Here is a 20,500-nt window from a genome sequence, read left to right as displayed (position 1 = left end):
TCACTGGGGAAAACCAAAGGGAAAGAAAAAAAAGGTGCACATGGAACGAAGCATTACAGAGTACAGAATAGGAATAAACCTTAAATACATACATCGAACAAGCAAAACCAAAACCACACCATTACAATGATGAAAAAAATAATATAAATATATAATATACTTAATTATAGGTGGTCACTGAGGTTTTTAGTCCATGTGTGCGCTTTCCCTTAATGCACCAGGAAATTTGGAATTCAGAGATTAAAGGAAATGGGTATTGGAGGTACCCCCAATCTTCTCATGTGCATGAAGAGGTGTGGTGGTGTGCATGATGTGTACCTATTTCCAAGGTTGAAATCTCTGGCCTGCAGTGTCTTGGCTTTGGTCATATGTACTGAGAGTGTGAATATACATAAGAAGGAACTATTTACTGTAAATAAATCTTCCTTTCCTCTAAGCATACATTCATTTCTTATCACAAATGAACTTTTACCCAAGTGAGGAATGCCAGCAATTTCAACCTAGTATTAATGATGAATCAGTGAATTTGGTGTTTAAAACCAACTTAGAACTCTGAAAATAGACACACAGAGGCAATGCATTAGAGCCAATAATGATAATAAGAAATATGTAGCTATCAAGTCAAAAGTGAGATAAGGCATGACATGCCACTAAGAGTAGGGCTGTCTCTGTGAAGTACAGAATTTGTTCCCACAGATTGAAAGCCCAATTATTGAACAGAACATCAGAATTAATGATGGGTTTGTATAAATGCAATATTAAGTAAATTAAGAAAGAAGTCTTAGCAAGTGTTAGAATAGTGTAGACACAAACCCCAATGGATCTACACTATATATAAACACTTCAGTGATGGAAAGTGGGAGGGAGCAGTTCTTGCCATTGGAAGAACTTTGGGAAAGTCAAGGGGTAGGTTTACTGGTAATAGATGAAAGAAATTTGCATTGTTTTAAGAGGTCAGATGGTTATTCCTGTTCTACTTGATATCAAGCTTGAAGATTTGTTGGTACAAGGACTGGAACATGCATCTAGTTTTCAGGTAAATTCCCTAAACTTTGGGCTCAGCAAAATTGTTTTCAGCATCACTGAATTTGCAATGTCTACATCACAAGTGTTTCAAGCAACATTTATTCTGTCATTCCAAACAACACAATGTTTTTATAAATACATTCCCAAGTGACAGTGACTTGATATAGAAATGAGGGATAAATTAAAAGTCTAAAGGCGACATTTAATTTACAAAGATGATTCTCAGACTCATGGTCGGCTTAAAGGCTTTCACTTTCCACAGTGCTGGTATGGACTTACTTGAACCCTAAGTAGATGTTTATTGTTTTCTATCTCTGAAGAACATTACACTTATCTTGAAGGATCTGAAAGGTGGTTTTCCAATTTAAAAATCCTGTTCAGTCTGCTTGTGATTCTTTACAACCTCTCTGTTGTCTACTCCTATGTATTTTACTATAGTACGTTTTTGATATTTTCTGTTGGAAAGCTAGTAACATTTAATGTATTTTGCTTTTAGCTACACTGAAAGAACTCATATCACAGACAATGGTGCGCTGGTCCCAGGAAGATCAGATCCAAGATCCAGAATTAGTTCGGATCATGTACAGCCTCCTTCGTAGGCAATATGACAGCATTGGTGAGCTCCTGCAAGCCCTGAGGAAAGCATACACTATCAGTGCTGCCTCTGTGAAGGATACCATTAATCTGCTCGCAGCACTGGGCCAGATTCGCTCACTTCTCAGTGTGAGGATGGGAAAAGAGGAGGAATTGCTAATGATTAATGGATTAGGGTATGGAATTAACTGAATTTTGTTTTTAAGTTGGTGTGAAGCTTTTTGTTATATTAGTAAAACCTGTAATTTTTGTCCCTACATGAAAATTAATGCTGTACTGAAGTGTAAATATGTACCAGAGATCTGTATTTTCTTATATATTTCCAAGGTGACTCCATCTGATCTCTCTAACAGTATCAAAAGAGTAAACGTTTCTGTGAACTAAGGTATTATCTAAAGAAAATGGACTCCTTTTACTGCAGTTAAGTCTGATGCTTAAACCCCAATCAAAGTACATGTTTCAGCAGCTCTGGAGAAAAGGATCACTAAAATTTTTGCTGATGTCCATCTTTGCTGCATTTTCCCAAACTTAAAGCCCATTTTATATTTCATATATGAGTGAATAAACTTGCTGGTGTCTTTTCAACTGGAAAATCAGAAGAAATTTCCTTTATATAGCACCAGAGGATGTGAGAATATTTTCTGAATCTTTGCTATAAAATTACCTCTGTTGAGCAGTGGTATTATGGTGCATTCCTGCATGTTTGTTATTTCTTTTGTGCGGCTAAATGCTGGTTGGGCCATTTAATATTGGAAGGAAAAAAAATCACAGAAAGTAAATTACTTCAATTAAAATGCTGCATTTTGGAAGAGAGAAAATTATAGTATTGTTACCTGAGAACTATATTTATTTTTCTTTCTTCAGGAATATTAAAAAAATTCTCTCCTTTACAACAATTGTAAGAAAGTTCCATTATTCTTACTACTTCAATGTGAAATTTAGACTCTTTTAATAAAAATTGCGAAGACTAATCTCTTCATTTGACTTGGTCAATTTGAATTGGCAATGACTCATTAGGCAGTGTGTGACAGTATTACCCAATTTGTCCTTGATGCTGAGTTTGTAAATTTGCTGAGAATAAAGGATAAATTTTTCCTAAACATGGTATGTGTATAAACACCTTCCAAGAGGTGCTGTATTGAGACTCATCCATTCCTAGTTTTCTGTATTTCTTTACAGCAGGCATGATTCCTGTTATATGCCTTGTGTTTTTAACAGGATGTCCTCAAATATTAGTAATCCCTGGATTCTATTGAAATCTAGTTCCTGGATTATTTTGAAATACATAAATTGCCTTTTGGATTATGAAACCAATACAGCAGATTCTCAAAAATGTTGAGAAAATGGTGGGCAGAGTAAAAAAGTTAAAACAGTCCTTCATAATGGACCTGTATGCCACTTCTGACAGATTTTGGAAATACTGATGAAACATATATAACAGATAACCTTAAATACTGGGTCTGTTTATTGACTTTACTTTGTGAACAGAGGAAATGAATTGAGAGGTTACTGAAGACATATGACCGATTGAATTTCGTTTTCTTGATCTCTGGTCTCAACTTAAAACCTAACAAAACATATTCTTTTCCCCTTAGATCATCACAGGATTTTTTTTTTTTTTAAATTTAAACTGAAAAGATATTAGGAGCAATTTAGAGATGAAGAATTGCCATCTTGAAATAATTTGGAGGTTAATATTCTTATTATCAAGAATCTATGAGAATTAGAGGAATGACTGCATATTGAAATGTGGAGCATTTTGTTCTCAGGTGCTTTTGTATTATGCTGAATTCTAAGAATTTAAAATGATGATAATACAATGAATGCATACTTCTGAAATCTCAATGCATTGACTTAAATGAATTTGGAGTTTCTTAAAAAGAAAATGTCTTTTCTCCATTTTAGGGATATAATGAACAACAAGGTGTTTTATCAGCATCCTAACTTAATGAGAGTCTTGGGCATGCATGAGACTGTTATGGATGTGATGGTCAATGTGCTTGGAGGAGATAAATCTCAGGTAATTTCACCACAATTTGTTATGTGTTTTGCAACTTCCCCAAAAATATATTAGGATGTTGAGGTGAACAAAAATATATCTCATGTAAGCTAGTTTTTGCTTGTCCAAATTAAGGTATTTATTAATAAAAAAAAGAAGAAATCTTTTTTTATTTTACTAGAGGGAGAAGTCCAGTAGCTTTGATTTTTAAAACCTGAGATGTTATAGGTATTTCATTTTTCTTTTAATAGGATTTAAAAATGCTTTGTTCTTAAATTAAATATATACTTTAACTGCATTTATTGGAGGTGTAGCTCTCGTAGGAAGATTTATCTCTTCGCCTTAAATGAAGTGTTACTACCAATAAATTTTAATAAGAGACTCAACCAAATTTAAATTTTAGTTCTCAAATTCATGTACTTGAATTGAGCAAAAATTTTCTTGCAGTGTTGAGTTCTCCCTTTTCTCGGTGTTATGCTTGAATATATATACGTTATTTTAAAGGCAGAATGGTGTCAATTTTGAGAAGCCTAACACAAAATTTTCACTCTTGAAGAAAGTGAGAAGTGCGCATATTTTCTTTCTTCTCTTTGCTCATGCCTGATGTTTTTATCCTGTTGCGTCCATCCCAAAAAGAGGTGTCTTCTCTTATCCCAGTATTTCTTATCTGATATCCTTTTGCCTGGTCACTCATTTTTCTTATGTATTTGGAACAATTTTCAGCCCAATATTCTAACTTCTGCTTATCTTTTCAATTTTTCATAACTTGATTGTCTTCTATGTGCAGCTGCACACCTCTTTCTTTGCCTCTTTGGTCATACTGCTTATATAATTCTCTTCGATGTTTATACATTTAATCTGTCTATCCCACTGCAGTTTTACGAAGTACTCACATACCAGTTTTAGTATTTCTGTTGCATTTCAAAGTAAGTTACAATCAATTATAAAATTGTTATTACTTTGCTAATTTATATATATTACAACAACCTGGTTTTGCTACAACTTGTGCATAGAGCCAAAGGTGACAAAAAACCCCTAAAACTCAAAACAATGACAACCCTGAATGCCTCCTTATTTTTTACTAAAAACGTTTTCCTAGAAAATTTTAACAACACAGATCTACATAAATGTTTTACAGAAATTACCATGATAACCTTCAAAGGAAATGGTGAATGAGAAAACTGCTTAATCACCTGGTGTTGTGCCATTAAATGTGCTTGGCCACCTAAAATAACCTATTTTTTGTCTCTGTCATTATGAATTGCATGTAGACAGTAGGCACCTCATGAACATTTCTTTCTGTTCAGTGTTGTAGCTTCAAGAGATGGAATGAGAAATCATGAACTGTAGTCCGGTTTAGGGATTAGGCATTTTTCTAGGTAGTGGCAGCAGGTTGTTTGAGCTAGAGCCCCAGCTTCTTGGAATAAATGGTTAATCATGAGGCTGTATTGAGACATGAATTGTCTCTGAAGGAAAGGTGGAAAGGTAAAAACTTGTCAGTTCAAACTGATATGTCACCTATAGTTCTCTGGAAAATGATTTTTCAACACTTTAATGGCCTAATGAATGTGAAAGTTAAAAGGAAACGTGGGTCCTTTCTGAAGTCATAACCAAAGCAACTGTCATTTGCTTATCACCTTGGTAACTTCACTATACTTTCCTTGTTAGGAGTGCATGAAGAAGAACTGGAACAGATTGGTAATTAACATATTTCACTGCTTTGTCAACTTTCCTCTTCAGCAGATCGCTTTTCCTAAGATGGTGGCAAGCTGTTGTCGGTTCCTGTGCTACTTCTGTCGCATTAGTCGTCAAAACCAAAAGGCCATGTTTGAGCATCTCAGCTACTTACTGGAAAACAGCAGCGTTGGACTGGGTACGCCATGTAGCTGCAACACCTAAAAGCAAGAGTAGGAGCAACTGTGATATCACAAGACTGATGTCTGATTTGTATAGCAGGCTAAAACATGCTTAAACCACCTTGTTGCTTCACCTTTAATTTTTTTTTCACTTTTGTTTCATGCTTACGTGACTATGAATTGTATGAGAAACAGAATAGTCTGAATCTGAAAACACCTTGAAAAAATTAGTATTAAACATGTGGTTTGACATTTTTCCATTGAAAATACTCGTGGTTTGAAATCTAAGATTAAATTGACTCCTTATGGTGCTTGCCTGTTTCATCTGGTTAAATTGTCCTTGCCTCTACAGTTTAGGCTACTGAAGTAAATTTCATATTTTACTTTTGAACATTGAATGTATGCTTTTTAATGCATGTGCATTAGATTTTGTAACACAAGGGAAATTTTATTGCATAAATAGTTGGCTATAATAATAAGATAAGGCAAGACAGCATGTGATTTCACAGTGATTTAGGTGCTCATGCATGCATTTGGCCATAATAAGCACAGAAAGCTGGAAAAGATTAAAGAAAGAAACTAGGTAACTGAAGCTTGAAACGTCTCTTTTTGCTAAGCATAGGCATGTTTTAAAATCTTGCCTCAATAAGGCTGGGCAGAATGACGTAGTTAACGTGTTAGTCTTGTAAGGAAATAGTATTCCTCTGATTTGCTATATTGTTAATACTGATTTTTTTTTTTTACCTGTATTTTAAACCACTGTGGTTGAGTATGCTTATAAAAATGGATGTGAAGTCAGAAAAAAATTGCAGCATTTTCACTTTATTAAAAACAGTTGACTATGTTCTTGGATGAAAGACTGCCCTAAAATATACTATGAAATGTTCTTGGGTGAAGGACTGCCCTAAAATGTACTATGAATATATTTATGGTCTAGATTCCAGCGTGATTGCTGCCCTCTGCTGCATGAATGTGATTACTGCAAACTCCCTTTAATTATTGTGTATTAACATTTTTCTGCAGCATTTCCTTCAATGAGGGGTTCAACACCACTCGATGTGGCAGCAGCCTCTGTAATGGACAACAATGAGCTTGCACTCGCATTGGAGGAGCCAGATCTTGATAAGGTGACCACTCTGACCTATTTACCCATTTATTATATGGTGTACTTGGGCTAAAAAGGGTTTAAAAGAGCAAGTTTGGTCATAGTAGTTTTTGAATATGTTGTCCTCAGAAATACCCACTCTAGGTACATGTTGTTTCAAGGTAAGGTTGACTGAGCAGTATTTTCCCTGATTTTGCTTTATGCTTACTGTGAATCAGAGCAAAAGGGATTTATTTCTATCTTCTGCATCCTTTCACTATTGTTCTCAGGTAGAAAGGATGCCAAGAAAAAAGACATGAAACAGGAATATCAAGAAGTGTTTTTTTGGAGAGGAAAAAAATGAGAATTAAGAGGAGAATGTTAAAAAAAGGACCCAGGTCTTTTGGCTTAAATCAGAGAGATTTGTGGGGAAGGAAGTTAGAGCTAAGTGAATGGACGGGCAGGTATTTCAAGATAAAAGGTGAGAGCGGATTTAAAGGGTAGGGTCAATGGTAAACTGAATCCAGAATTCAAGTCATTGGCAATGGTTAGGAATAAAGGGGAATGTGAGGAGAGGCAGGATGAGCTGGAAAATGCGGTAAAATGTAAAAAATGGCATGAAAATTATTTGTATATCACAGGAGGAAAACAGATTTAGAGATGGAAGTGCACAGTCAGAAGAGGAGGACAGCCAATAATGTAAGTTAGGCATGCTAGCAGAGCATTGGGCTACAGAAAACAGAAAACAGGGTTTAGTATAAATGGAGAGAATAGTCAAACACCTAAATGGTAGCTTAGCACACGGAAAATCTCTGTGCAGTATGAGAGGATCCTGTGGTGTCCGTGGAACTCGTGGGACCGTTTGTGATCAGTACATGGTGTGGGAGAGGAAAAGTTGTGAAATTGAAAGAAATGGGCACATTACAGCCATAGCTTCAGGAAGACAGACAAGAATATAGATGGAAAGTATGTGAGACAGCACAGGAGTATACATACTAGGCAATATGCTGCTGAGAAGAATTAGCAATTCTCTATCACCTGCAAAATTGCTGAGTGCACTCTGTCCTGTCATTAATAAAAAACTGAATGGTATTGATATCAACCCTGGAACAGTGACTGGAACACTACCAGTGACTGTCATATTTTCATGGAAACTACTGCAGAGGAAGTAACTTAAACTAAATTTCACTGTTGACCATATTTCTCGTTTACTGATTGCTTACCTTGAAATACTTGGCACTTTGCTTACTGAAATACTTGGCACTGTGCAAATCCTGAATGTTCAAACAGTAACAGATATCAGCTGTAACATAGGCACTATTTTATGCTGAAAAAAATCAGGCTGTATGTTCCTCAGACTGGGCTTCTCAAATTCATTAGTCATTTTAGCTGTAAGAATCATAATGTATTGGCTGCAATGTATTACCTTTGGTGAGACAATAACTTTATCTAGTGCAGTATGTAGAGGTTAGTCAGTAAACAAACCTATTTACTGAATAATCAGACAAAACTAATACTGTCTGGACATTAGGTGATGGATGTGACAGACACTATTTTCACAGAATGATACAGCATTTCTATGTGACTTAAGTTTATACAGTAAAAACTGTGTGAAAAGCAAATAAATTGCACATAGCCAACTTAACTTTTGAACTTTTGCCATTGCAAATTTAAATTCGGTTGCATACAGATAAAGCTTTATAAAATAAGGGCCTTTTTAACCCTTTTAAACCATGGCTTAGGCCTGTTACTTCAGCTGAGTAGAAGAGGACTATGAGAAAGTGGCTCAGATGAATTAGAGATGGAAAAACAAGTTATATAACCATTACCTGTTCACATCCTGATGTGTGGTTGTTGTTTGGGTTATGTTTGTTATGATTTAAAACTATGTATACTGATAAAGGCCTGACTGCTAAAAGTGGACTGGTTTTTGCAATAGAGCTGTTCTCTTCTTCACCTGCCTGGGAGCCTGCGTCACTTTGCTTCGTACAAAACTCTTTTTACTGCAAATGTGTGACTGCGTGGATGGTAGAGGATCACATAAGAAATGTATCCCATGGCTTGATGACATACTGTAGCAAACTGAATAGATTAAAACTACATGGCTTGGTGGTAACATTGTAAAATCTTAGAAGTATGCATTCAAGTATCCCTGCAATTATGTTTTCACTTATGTCTTCTGAATAAATGCTTGAAAACTATCAAGCATTATTTAGAATTATTTAGAGTGCTCTGAGTAAATTCCTTACTGCATACTGCAATAAGCAAATTTTCCACATCAGCCCATTTTTCCACTGTTGCAGCCTTTTGGAGCCAATTTGTATATTATATCAGCAGACACATAATTCTTCTTCCTAAATTCATAACTTTTTCTCTCTTAAGACACTGGATAATGACTAAGTACAATCTCATCATATTGGTCCCTTTTGCCATCCATTTTGGCTGCCTACCATTTTAAGAAATTATAAGTTTTATCTTTTTTACAAGTTCATGGAAGATACTTTGTGTTCATTACCTACTTGAAGTGCTATAACCATGCTCATGTGTTGTGCTTTGCACAAACATATGATTTTTAAAAATTTTATTTGAAATGCACAATTTTCTGCAAATTTCCTTTTAGATGAATGAGGAAATTACTCTGTATATATTTCTGAAATTCAGTTTACTATAATTAATTTTTCATAATTTCTCAAAGATTTCCCTTAGTTAAAGATACTCCTCTTGGTAAGAAACATTGTGTTAAAAATTTTTATATTAACAAATTTTTTTTAGTCTTTCTGAGTTCAGACTCTTAAAACTGTTCATTGATATTTATCATTCTTCTGAAAAAGTGTGATGGTTTTCATATCCATTTAAATTAAAATTACACTATATAAACTTTTGATGCAATGTTTATTTTGCTGTTGTAGCAAATAAACCATACATGGGTTTTGATCTGATTTTAAAGCTGATCAGTATTTCAGTTGTCATGTGTGTACTGATCTGGATTACAGGAGATTTTACTGTACTTTTCACATTCCACATTTGTTCATGTTGATTTGTGTGTCATCACATAATTAGGTAACTTCAGAAACAAAGAGTGCTAACCTTTTTCATTAAAAAAAACCCTATGACAGGTAAAATAATGAGCTATGTTGTTAGATTCTTAGCTTAAATGCCCAGAATATAAAAATCCTGTGATGAAAACAAGCAAACAAACAAACAAAAAACCAAAACAAAACAAAAAAAACAAGCTCATTCTGGTTTATAGCTATTTTTAGAAATGTATTTCTAAACATAGGAATAAATGATTGCTTCTGTATTGCAGGTTGTTACCTACCTGGCAGGTTGTGGCCTGCAGAGTTGTCCAGTATTGCTGGCTAAGGGATACCCAGACATTGGATGGAACCCAATAGAGGGTGAACGTTACCTGTCATTCCTACGATTTGCAGTTTTTGCTAACAGTAAGTCTAATTTCTTGGCCTCCAGATTCCATCAGAAGGTTTCCTTTAAATGAATTCCTAACCATAAAAATATGTTAAATCTGAAGAGAGGCTAATGCATACTCTCCTCATTACAAACACACGACTGTTGGTGTATGCTTATAATTGTAAATTTTTTTTTTTGAATCTTCATAGTTGTATTTTTTTTCTTAATTTTTTTGCAAATCACATAATTGAGTAGACTGACCTGTAGCCATGGTAGCAAATCATGTCAGGAATTCCTTGGCACAAGAAGACCAGAAGTGGGGGTTATATCATACATTCCTGCCATTCCTCCAGGAGAAGTCTGTCCTGTGCTCTATCATGTGGTCCCTCCATGGGAGACAGTCCTCCGCAGCCTTCTCCAACCTGAGTCCATCCCACAGGGAAAAATTCTCACAAGCTGCTGCAGTATGGGGTGCAATCCTTCCAGGACAGGCTGTTCCAGTGTGAGTTCCCCAAAAGTCCTACCAGGAAACCTGCTCCAGTGTGGGCTCCCCTCTCCATGGGTCTGCAGGTCCCTGCCATGAGCCTGCTCCAGTTGAGACCTCCACAGGTTCACAGCCTCCTCTCGCGCATCCCCCTGCTGTAGTGTGGATCTCCTCCAGGGGCTGCAGGTGGATCTCTGCATCTCTGTGGACCTCCATGTGCTGCAGGGGCACAGCTCCCTCTCCCATGGTTTTCACCACGGGCCGCAGGGGAATCTCAACTCTGGCACCTTAGTATGAGGACTTGTTTTATATTTTGTAATACTTAGGCGAAAATGAAGTTTTCTTCTGACTTAAGAATACCTTTCAGGAGAAAATATATGTAGTGCTTTTTGGTCCTCAGGTGAAAGCGTTGAGGAAAATGCAAGTGTTGTCGTCAAGCTCCTTATTCGACGGCCAGAGTGCTTTGGGCCAGACCTTAGGGGAGAAGGAGGAAATGGTTTGCTGGCTGCTATGCAGGAAGCTATCAGGATCTCAGAGAATCCTAGTCGTGACCTTCCTTCCCAGGCATATAAAAGAGAGGGGTAAGTAAATGTAAATTCTTCTTTGGTAAATGAGGATTTAATAGCTGGTCCAATCATGCTTGCAGTATGTGGATAATAGACCCTGTTGTGTGAGGCATTACACAAACAGAATTAGAGATTCACATCCACAAGCAGTTGTCATATGGTATTCATAACGCATTAGCTAGATAAAAGTGGAATAAGAATTAGAGAGAGAAAAAGCCTGAAGGACAAAACAAATGAGAAGACTGCTGTGGAATGAAGCTAAAGTTAAGCTAAAGTAAGAGGAATGTAGAAGGCTCATGTGAAGTCAGCTATTAGAGTTAGCCTGCATGCTTACCCTAGGGACAAAAACCCTTCAGTCTGGAGCCAAAGGGTTGAGTATGTCTGGTGAATAGTCTCTGGATCATGTCTCTAGCTCCAGAGAAAATCTATAAAACTTAGATTAGCAAAATTGCTCACTGTTATTTTTAACTTTTTAGTGATGAGGACGAGGAGGAAGAGGAGACTGTGCACATGGGAAATGCAATCATGTCATTCTACTCAGCTCTCATAGATCTACTTGGACGCTGTGCACCAGAAATGCATGTAAGTTCATTTTACCACTTGCTCAGAAAATGTAAGATGTTTGTAAACATAAATGCACATGTCTAGCTAAACCTTTCTCTATTCAAAGCCTTCTTCCCTTCAGAAGGTAGACTTTATGGCTTCTTGCTGCATCTGAATAGATTTATTCCCTGCAAGCTGTTAATAGAGAACCATGTTTTTTTGATTCCCTTATGCTTTTTCAATGTATCTAAAATTTTGATGATTTTTACATGACTATGGAATCAAAGCAAATATGAACTACAAGTGTTGCAGGATTAAGTGACTAGTATAATAAAACTGACCCTTGATTAATTCTCTAGAAAGCCATAAAAATAATTTTTATAAGAATGTGATAGAGGGCTGTTTTATATGTGCATTGATGGTGCCCACACCATGTAAATACGTGGAAAAATATGTAAAATCACTGTTTCAACCATAATGCCTGTAACAGCCACGTGCAACTCTTGGTTTTATTAGGCTGACTATTGCTTGTTGTTGCTTAAAATTCTTTAGTAGCTTAAAATCCTCTATATATCTCAGTACAATAAGAGTAAGAAGTTTGGCTTGCAGCTTCCCTACTTACTCTTACAAAAGCTATTAAATTTATTAGCTACATGTAGTAGCTCTCTATTTCCAGACACAGTAGTTTCATGTTATGAGAATTACTGGTAGAGATTTTCAGACACAGGTACGAATACCTGATTCCTGCTAGAAGTTGAAAAGAATTCCTCACCTCGTTATTGTAAATGCCTTTGGAAGATTTTACAGCATAGAAATAATAGGAAAATGCATGATCACATCACACAGGTGTGCATCCATTTGTAGTGTAAAAAAGCAAGCTCAAAACTTGTCACCATGGGTTCTCTAGGTAACATAGGCATTTCATAAGTTTTGCTTTCATCAACTTATCTGGTTCGTTTAGGAATCTTACCAATGTGGAGTTCTTGGAATTGTTGGGAATTTATAATATTGTGAAATCATTGATATAAAAATAAGAGCAGATACAAAAGTAGGAACAGCTGAATTTGACAGCTTCATTCATTCTTGGATAAATTGAATTTATGTACATTTTCTTCCGGTGTTTGAAAAAAATCATATTAATAGAAATATTTTGAGGAAAATTCTCTTATGTCACTCAATACCTAATTTCTTAGTTGGTAAATTTTTCAACAGCTTATTCAAAGTGGAAAAGGGGAAGCTATTCGAATCAGGTCAATTCTTCGCTCCCTAGTGCCAACTGAAGATTTGGTGGGGATTATAAGTATACCACTGAAGTTGTCCACAGTTAACAAAGGTAACTTCAATACTTTTATTAGACGGTTTATCCTTTATTAAAGTCTTTTATCACATTAGCCTTCAGATAAAAAATAGAGCAGTTTTGTTAGAGTTGAATGTAAGCAGAGAACTGTTCTGCAAATCCTAATTAGATCTGCATCAGTTTGAGCTGCTCCAGTGACACAGATATTTGCTCCTGTAGAGCAGAGAATCTAAGAACATAAGAAATAGTTTAAAGGATCACACTGATGGGCCAGTACTTTGTCTCCAGCAGTGGCTCTAGAGATGCTAACTCTTTAGTAAAATGTTTAAGCTTGGCATTATTAAAATACTAAATATTAAAATATTTAAACTTGACATTATCCAGTCATTTGTAGAATATTTTACCATTCAATTCTAAGCTTTCATTTAAGAGTGAGAGAAAATTGAATTGCAAAACAATAGGGTTTTTTAAATAATAAGAGCTTAGTATTCTGAATGATTCTTTTTCAGCGGAGAACAAAACTGAACAAGAATGTAATTTTCTTAGAGTATGTGGCTTTACACATTAAATGTAATTATTATGTCTTTCATTGCCTTGGTGTTTCTTGTTTTATCAGTTATCTGTTGTTAAAAGTGGCTTTGTATATTTGCGTAGATGGCACAGTAAATGAGCCAGATATGTCTGCCAGTTTCTGTCCTGATCATAAAGCTCCCATGGTACTCTTCTTGGACCGTGTCTATGGTATTAAGGACCAAAGCTTCCTCCTTCACCTATTGGAAGTTGGATTTTTACCAGATTTAAGAGCTTCTGCCTCTTTGGATACAGTACGTATTTAACTGTTGACTTTGGGTGCAGTGGCTGGATATAGTGGCTCTGTAAGTGTAAAAAATTGGAATTTTAAGTCAAAACAGCTTTTTAAGAAAAGGTATTGTCAGCTCACAATAAAAATCAATATTGATTCACTTACTATTAATTTATAGTGGGTAAGTCTGATTCAGTAGCACTTGTTGAAGTATAAAAGTAGTTTAAAATCTTTTGACACAGGCTGTACAGTAATACAAGTACTTTGAGTATACTGCAGTAGGTCTAATGGTTGTTTTTATTTCATGTTTGTTTCCAATAATTACACTGAAAATCCAGGTGTATGAAGAAATTGATGTGACAAGTGTTGTTTTATGCTTACTGGGGTTTTCTAATCTGTTTGAAGATAGAAGCTGCATATTCTTTTCTGCTGCTATTCAGAGTGCAGGGGTGCAAGAAACAGGACATAAATGGATGGCTTAGATTTTCTCCAGTTGTAAAAGAAATGGCTTTATTCCTCATGTACATACTGAGAGCATCATGTTAGCACCCAGACACTTAGGAGACTTAAGGACTATTACGTTACTATGTTACATTATTTTAGCCTTCAAATTTAGTGACCTTTATACAGTGTGATACTAACAATCATTTACTACTTCATACAGGTTTCTCTAAGTACCACAGAGGCAGCTCTCGCACTAAATAGATATATTTGCTCAGCTGTGTTTCCGTTACTCAAAAGATGTGCTCCCCTCTTTTCTGGAACAGAACATCATGCCTCTCTGGTTGACTCCATGCTTCACACAATATATAGGTTGTCCAAGGGACGGTCCCTCACGAAAGCTCAGAGAGATGCTATTGAGGAATGCCTGCTTGCTATTTGCCAGTATGTATGATACTTGTGTACAATTAATTTCTTTTGTATTATGTATTTTAACAACTTCTTCCTTTGCCTGTAGTGTAGACCTAAGACTATTTTATTCTTGCATGAAATGAATGATCAGTGTTATCTCAGGAACTGAAATGTAGATTTGTCTGTTCACTTCAGAGGGTTCAAAGGTAGCACAAAGTTTTGTGCTATATCCTCCTATAGGTAGATAGTGAGATTCCTTAAGCACCTAGCATTGTTTTTTCAAAATACTTTTAATGAGTGTTTTGTCTCCCAATATGTAAATTGACTTCAATTTTTATTTCATTTACACTGAGCTGTGTGAATTTTGCTAATAACGTCTATTTTTAAAATTTACAGCCATTTGCGTCCCTCTATGCTACAACAGCTGTTGAGAAGGCTGGTTTTTGATGTGCCCCTGCTTAATGAATACTGTAAAATGCCTCTCAAGGTAAATACTTTATTTTCTGTACCTGTGTCCAGCATAAAACTTCAAAATAAACTGTTGTTGTCTTCTTTTTAAAAACAGAATGGGAAGGGTAAAGCAATGTAAAATTACTTCTGAATTGAAAATAATATTATTGTTTTGTAGTCTTTCAAATTAATTGTAATGCTTGCAAAATTTTTGAAATCATGCCTAATGCAAACAGTTAGGTGATTATGCTATTTTGTATGGTGAACTGTTGATTTTCCCATTGCTTCAGCAAGAGAGTATTTGAATGTATCAATTTAAATATCAGTGTTGAGATTTCTTCTTCTGCTATATGAACTATAATAACTCTTGGTGGGATGCATGGTCCAGGAATGAATTTTGAGTGAAATCTAAGGAACAGGATGCAGGGAGGAAAATTCACCTTATATTTTTGAGTAATCTGTGACTGAAGTATTATCTATCCTTTGGTTCTGTAAAAAAAAAAAAAAAGTTAGATGATAAATAAATCTTATTTGGAGCTATTCTGTCAAGTTTGTTTCATTTTTGTGTTGTGTATATAAAACAGCCTCTTAGGTCTGTGTGTTTTTGTGAAAGAATTGAAATTTTATCATATCTTAAAGCAGAGCGGCCATATTCACAAACGTACTCTGGAGCATCGTTAATTTTTCATTAAAAGTGTGATGTAGAGGGAGTGTTTGGTCTGGTTTTTAATTATTATTTTCCCTTCTTACACAGAATTGCAGTAAAAACTAAAATGTCAAGATTCTAGTCTGATACTTAAAGAAATTTTTTTAATTTCTGTGGGATAGGAATTTTTAGTTCTACAGAAGAAACCGGTAGAAATTTGAAATCATGTGGAAAGTGCACCAATAATCATATATACTAGCTCTTTAACTTTACATATTTCCTCTGTGATAGTCCTTTCTGTCAATTTTTTCCAGAGCTGAGCAGTCCCAGCCAAGGGGGTGTACTGCAGGTGTCTTTTGCAGTGTTTTGAATAACACTAAAGCCATCAACTACAAATGAACGGAGTTAAATCACTTTGAATTTGTAAAACTTTTCATCAGAATCTATCATGTCCTGCCTTATACCCATTTCATTGGCTCTGGTTTTACCCTGTGAGCAAGTCTGTACTCAAATGGTAACAATTCTGTAATTTTGCTACTCCCTGTTACCATTGAGAATCCCAGCAGGTGCTCGAGATAATGCACGCTTTATACTTTCACAATATGGGCTCTGCTGCTCTTCCAAAAAGAAAAAAGAAGAAAAAAGACCATTATTCTGAGCCATTGGAAATTAAGAGACAGACACAAATAATACTACTCCTGTAACTCTTTAACATAGCAGTTTTTTATTTTCTTAAATAACAGTGTTTCACATGCATTTTTATTTCTTGAAAATCTAGCTTCTGACTAATCACTATGAGCAGTGCTGGAAATATTACTGTCTGCCTTCAGGAATGGGAAGCTATGGAATTGCAGCAGAAGAAGAATTACATTTAACTGAAAAACTTTTCTGGGGAATATTTGATTCCTTGTCTCATAAGGTAATGGCTGCAATTCACATTACATTATGGGGTGTATATAAAAGCTTTACAGTGATAATTTGCTGTGCCAAGATCACAAAGTTCCTATTTTAACAGTTGTTTCATCTAATATGGGAGATACAGCAATGAATGCTTTTAATGAAGTGAAAAATTGAATACTGAATCTTGAAATATTCTCTCCAAGCTGATGAAATGTCAAATCTTTGCTTGATATACTTGTAAGCTTTACACTACTAATGAGGAGATATATGTATGTGTGTATATATATTTATATATACACACATAATGTTTATTTCTCACTGCACTAACATGTCAGTGTTGTCCACTCTCCTATCTTGGCTCTACTAAACATTTTAGATTACTTTTTACTGATGTAAAATTAATTTTGATAAATATATGTATGTGCTTATCAAATTGTTTGTATATGCAGAATTAATTTACATTGTCTGTCTTCAAATATATATTCATATTTCTTTAGTTTTCCAGCTATTGCCCAGCTGAAGATATATGATGATAATACACTATGAAATAAATACTTTTCCATTTTTCTGTTACAAAGTGTGATATTGGGACTTTTTAACTTCCTCAGTTTTTCTCTCAGTAAGGAAAAGTTGCATTTCAGATATGAGAAATGTCTTACTAAGTAAGCATTCGTGTGCTTGCTTGGGATCAACATTTAGCCCAATCAAAAATAAGTTTTTGCCTTGGGACAATAAAAAATCACGTTAATTGTGTCTTGCTTAATTTATGTTCTCTTTCTAAACAACAGATTTAGATGATTGCTCCTCTAGACATTCTGATTTATAATATGGAGATAAAAATGATCTCTCCATTATTCTGAAATGACTTTTTCAGCTTTATTTGTATTTGATTTTAGTAACATTTACTAAATTATTACTCTCTTTTTGCTTTCACGAGTGTGAAGAGTGTCATGAGTGCCTGATGCAATCAAATGTTTCCAATTAGTGCATCTTAGATTTTTAACAGATTAATTAACATTGTAAGTTTCTGCCAATACTGGTGGATTTCTATAACAACATTTTTATTTTTCTGTAAATGGTTGTTAGCCATTGTGAAAGAAGAGTTGTGTAAATCTGATCTGGTGACCTACTGTTTTCTCTACCATTCTTTTTTGTTCTAAGATATTTACAGGTTTGATGTCATTAAAAAGAATGAAATTACTTTGCTACAGTAAATCACAATTTTCTTTAATGAACATATTTTAAAATGAAATAGTGCAGGGTGAAAGAATGGAAAAATGACAATGGCTTCTGCTAATTTTGCAGGAATTATTAATTTTAGAACTAAGCCAGTGTTTTACAGATGATTGTGCTCTGTAGCTAGGCGAACAAGCCTTTATGCTCCCTATACAGGCCATCGTGACCCAAAAAAAGCTTCAGTTGAACTCTTATTGCATAAACATACACAGTGTCAGCACACTCATATTAGTCTGAGTAGTCTTAAGAATATATCATGTTGATATAATCAAAAATAGATGTCATGCAACAATAATTTTACTCTATGAATTTTAAATGTGACCAACTGTTTGCTTGCATCTTCTAATATTTGTACATGGCTATGGCTGCCTGGATTTCACTAACATTTTGCATGTTTTTCTATTGGGTTTTCCAACCAGTTCCTATCTCTCCTGCAGAAGTATGATCCAGAGCTCTTTCGAATGGCTTTGCCTTGTCTAAGTGCAATAGCTGGTGCCTTGCCCCCTGATTATTTAGATACACGAATTATGTCCACTTTGGAAAAGCAGACTTCAGTGGATCCAGAAGGAAATTTTGATCCCAAACCTGTCAGCACATCGAAGTGAGTCATAATTCATAATGGTTTCCTTCCCTTAAATATTTTTATACTATTCCTTATTAACATGTTTTATCTTCTGTAGGGAGAGTTGGCTGATGACTGACATGTTAGTGGTGTTAGGACATTCAGAAGTAGTACAGGGATTTTTGCTTCTTTCTGCCAGATATTTCAATGCAACATGTCCTGTTTACCAGGCTGTGTTCTTCTCAGCCCTGAACAGATGTTAAATATTTCCATCTTATGTCTTCAGAGAAAATAGTAAATTCTATATTCATTATGTACCCTATTGCCTAATCAAATGTTTGGGACAGATAAATTAGAGACCACCATTATTTTGCACATGCTTGTGACAATTTATACAAGATCACAAAAATCTGGTGATTTAATTGGTCTGTAGCCCAATTTTTATAAAATCTTCACTTAATTTTGAGAATCGATCTGTAGAAGTATGATATGGCAAAATAAGTAGATCACGTAGAATGATTTAAATAGAGATTTGACCTTCCTAGTAATCTTGTGCTTTTAAAATACAGACTTTATATTCAAGAACTGAGGATCACTAGCTCAGTCTTGCTATTAAAGTCTTATCCTTCCGTCATTATGCATTGTGAAACATCCATATTAATATTATTCTGTATTAAGAATTAGCAACAAAATTACCTGTAGGTTGTAGTGAAGCAGGTTTTTGTTTCTTTGTGACTTCAGTTGCTAGAAAGTGTGACTGTTGTGTGCTTAAATGTTCTCTGTAAATGCCATTATAGCTATGCCGTTTCTGTGGTATTTCTTTTAAAGAATATGGAATTGCCATGCCAAATGCCTTGCCTTCATTTGGCGGTGAAGCATTTTGATTAGTGCTATATTATGCTGACATTTTTTTCATAAATCAGACTTCACTAACTAATGATTGAATGACCATAGCCCTCTTTGCTTACAGCCTTGTACTTCCCGAGAAGTTGGAGTATATTGTAAGCAAGTATGCTGAACATTCCCACGATAAATGGGCCTTTGAAAAGGTAGGAGTTATTTTAAACCTGGTAACTGTCCAGGGCTAGTAAATAATTCCTAGTGTGAATATTGAAATTGAAACCGGGCAGTTTAACTTACAGGCCCTTGTTCAGAGTGTATGGGTGTCTACAAATTTATTTTGGGATATGTGGAAAAAACCTCTTGCTTAAGAAAATGCATTGCGATTCATTACTTCTTCAAAGAACTTATTAGGAGAGATTTGAAGGGATTAAAAAAAGGGAGTTGGATTTGGGGGGTTCTTTGTTTGTTTGGGATTTTGGTGAGTTTTTGTTGTCAGTTTTGTTTGGGGTTTATTTGTTTAATTTTTTTTTAAAGTAAGAATCTGTAGCTCTTTAGCACCACTTTGCCTGGCAATGGTGCAGCAGCTCCATGATCTAAGAAAGTACAGTCTAATGTAATTTTTTATTTCAGATAAGTAGTTGTAGCTTTTCTTTCTTCTTAGCTATAAGAAGCCTGTTATGTATTGAATTTCTCTATAATTTTCCAAATGCTCTGTCACTGTGTCATGTTTCTGTTTCATTATTTCTACAGAGCTACAAGAAAAGACACTGAATTCTTAAATAACTTATTATAACAATTAATAACAAATGAAGAGCAATTTTATGGAAGAGTTCTATAAAATAATTCTCTTGTTTGGGGGGGCCTATGTATGCAAAGTTTTAGAGGAAGGTATACATATGTATGCATATGAATATTTTCACAGAATAACTTCAAACCATAAGTTTCAGTTACTATTGTTTAAAGTGAATGATTCATTAGTTACATTCTTCAATTCTTGATCTGTTAATGTTACCTGTTTATATCTGTGTTTCTGACTTTAGCCTTCCAGAGAATTGGGACAGCCTTTTTTGCCTCAGTCAGAGGAGTCTCAGTGCCTGAGCCCACTTGAAAGGGGCCACTGTGAGTTAGGCTCAGGACTGGTCTCATGAGACTCACTACTCAGGTGGCACCCATTCTGTCTCAGGCACCTCAGTGTCTACAGATGGATGCATGCTCCTCTCCTGTGGCACTGAGCAGCTCTTGGAGTGGGTTGGCACTTTGATGTGACAAAGGAAACTGGCTAATTTGCTCTCACTCATCGATGTTGTTCTCATTCTTATTTCAGTGGGGGTTTTGGTTGTTTTTTTTCTTTT

The 20,500-nt window shown here is 35.3% G+C and overlaps 1 protein-coding gene across 1 annotated transcript in view; it reads left to right on the top strand.

The window, feature by feature from the left end:
• The window catches only part of RYR3 (ryanodine receptor 3), a 194,785-nt gene that overhangs the window by 106,048 nt on the left and 68,237 nt on the right, over positions 1-20,500 (top strand). The window contains exons 39-52 of the mRNA XM_066188306.1: positions 1,523-1,796; positions 3,526-3,640; positions 5,360-5,492; positions 6,499-6,602; positions 9,867-10,002; positions 10,852-11,032; positions 11,494-11,599; positions 12,773-12,893; positions 13,512-13,681; positions 14,324-14,544; positions 14,908-14,998; positions 16,386-16,526; positions 18,163-18,344; positions 19,276-19,354. Coding sequence (XP_066044403.1) covers positions 1,523-1,796; positions 3,526-3,640; positions 5,360-5,492; positions 6,499-6,602; positions 9,867-10,002; positions 10,852-11,032; positions 11,494-11,599; positions 12,773-12,893; positions 13,512-13,681; positions 14,324-14,544; positions 14,908-14,998; positions 16,386-16,526; positions 18,163-18,344; positions 19,276-19,354 — 2,054 coding nt within the window. The remainder of the gene's footprint in view (positions 1-1,522; positions 1,797-3,525; positions 3,641-5,359; positions 5,493-6,498; positions 6,603-9,866; positions 10,003-10,851; positions 11,033-11,493; positions 11,600-12,772; positions 12,894-13,511; positions 13,682-14,323; positions 14,545-14,907; positions 14,999-16,385; positions 16,527-18,162; positions 18,345-19,275; positions 19,355-20,500) is intronic.

Source organism: Chamaea fasciata, unplaced genomic scaffold, assembly GCF_029207755.1.
Source record: "Chamaea fasciata isolate MVZ Bird 193981 ecotype frontalis unplaced genomic scaffold, bChaFas1.0.hap1 SCAF_7, whole genome shotgun sequence".
NCBI classification, from domain to species: Eukaryota; Metazoa; Chordata; class Aves; order Passeriformes; family Sylviidae; genus Chamaea; species Chamaea fasciata.
The sequence above is the reverse complement of the archived record's forward strand: the minus strand, read 5'-3'. Positions and strand labels throughout refer to the sequence as shown.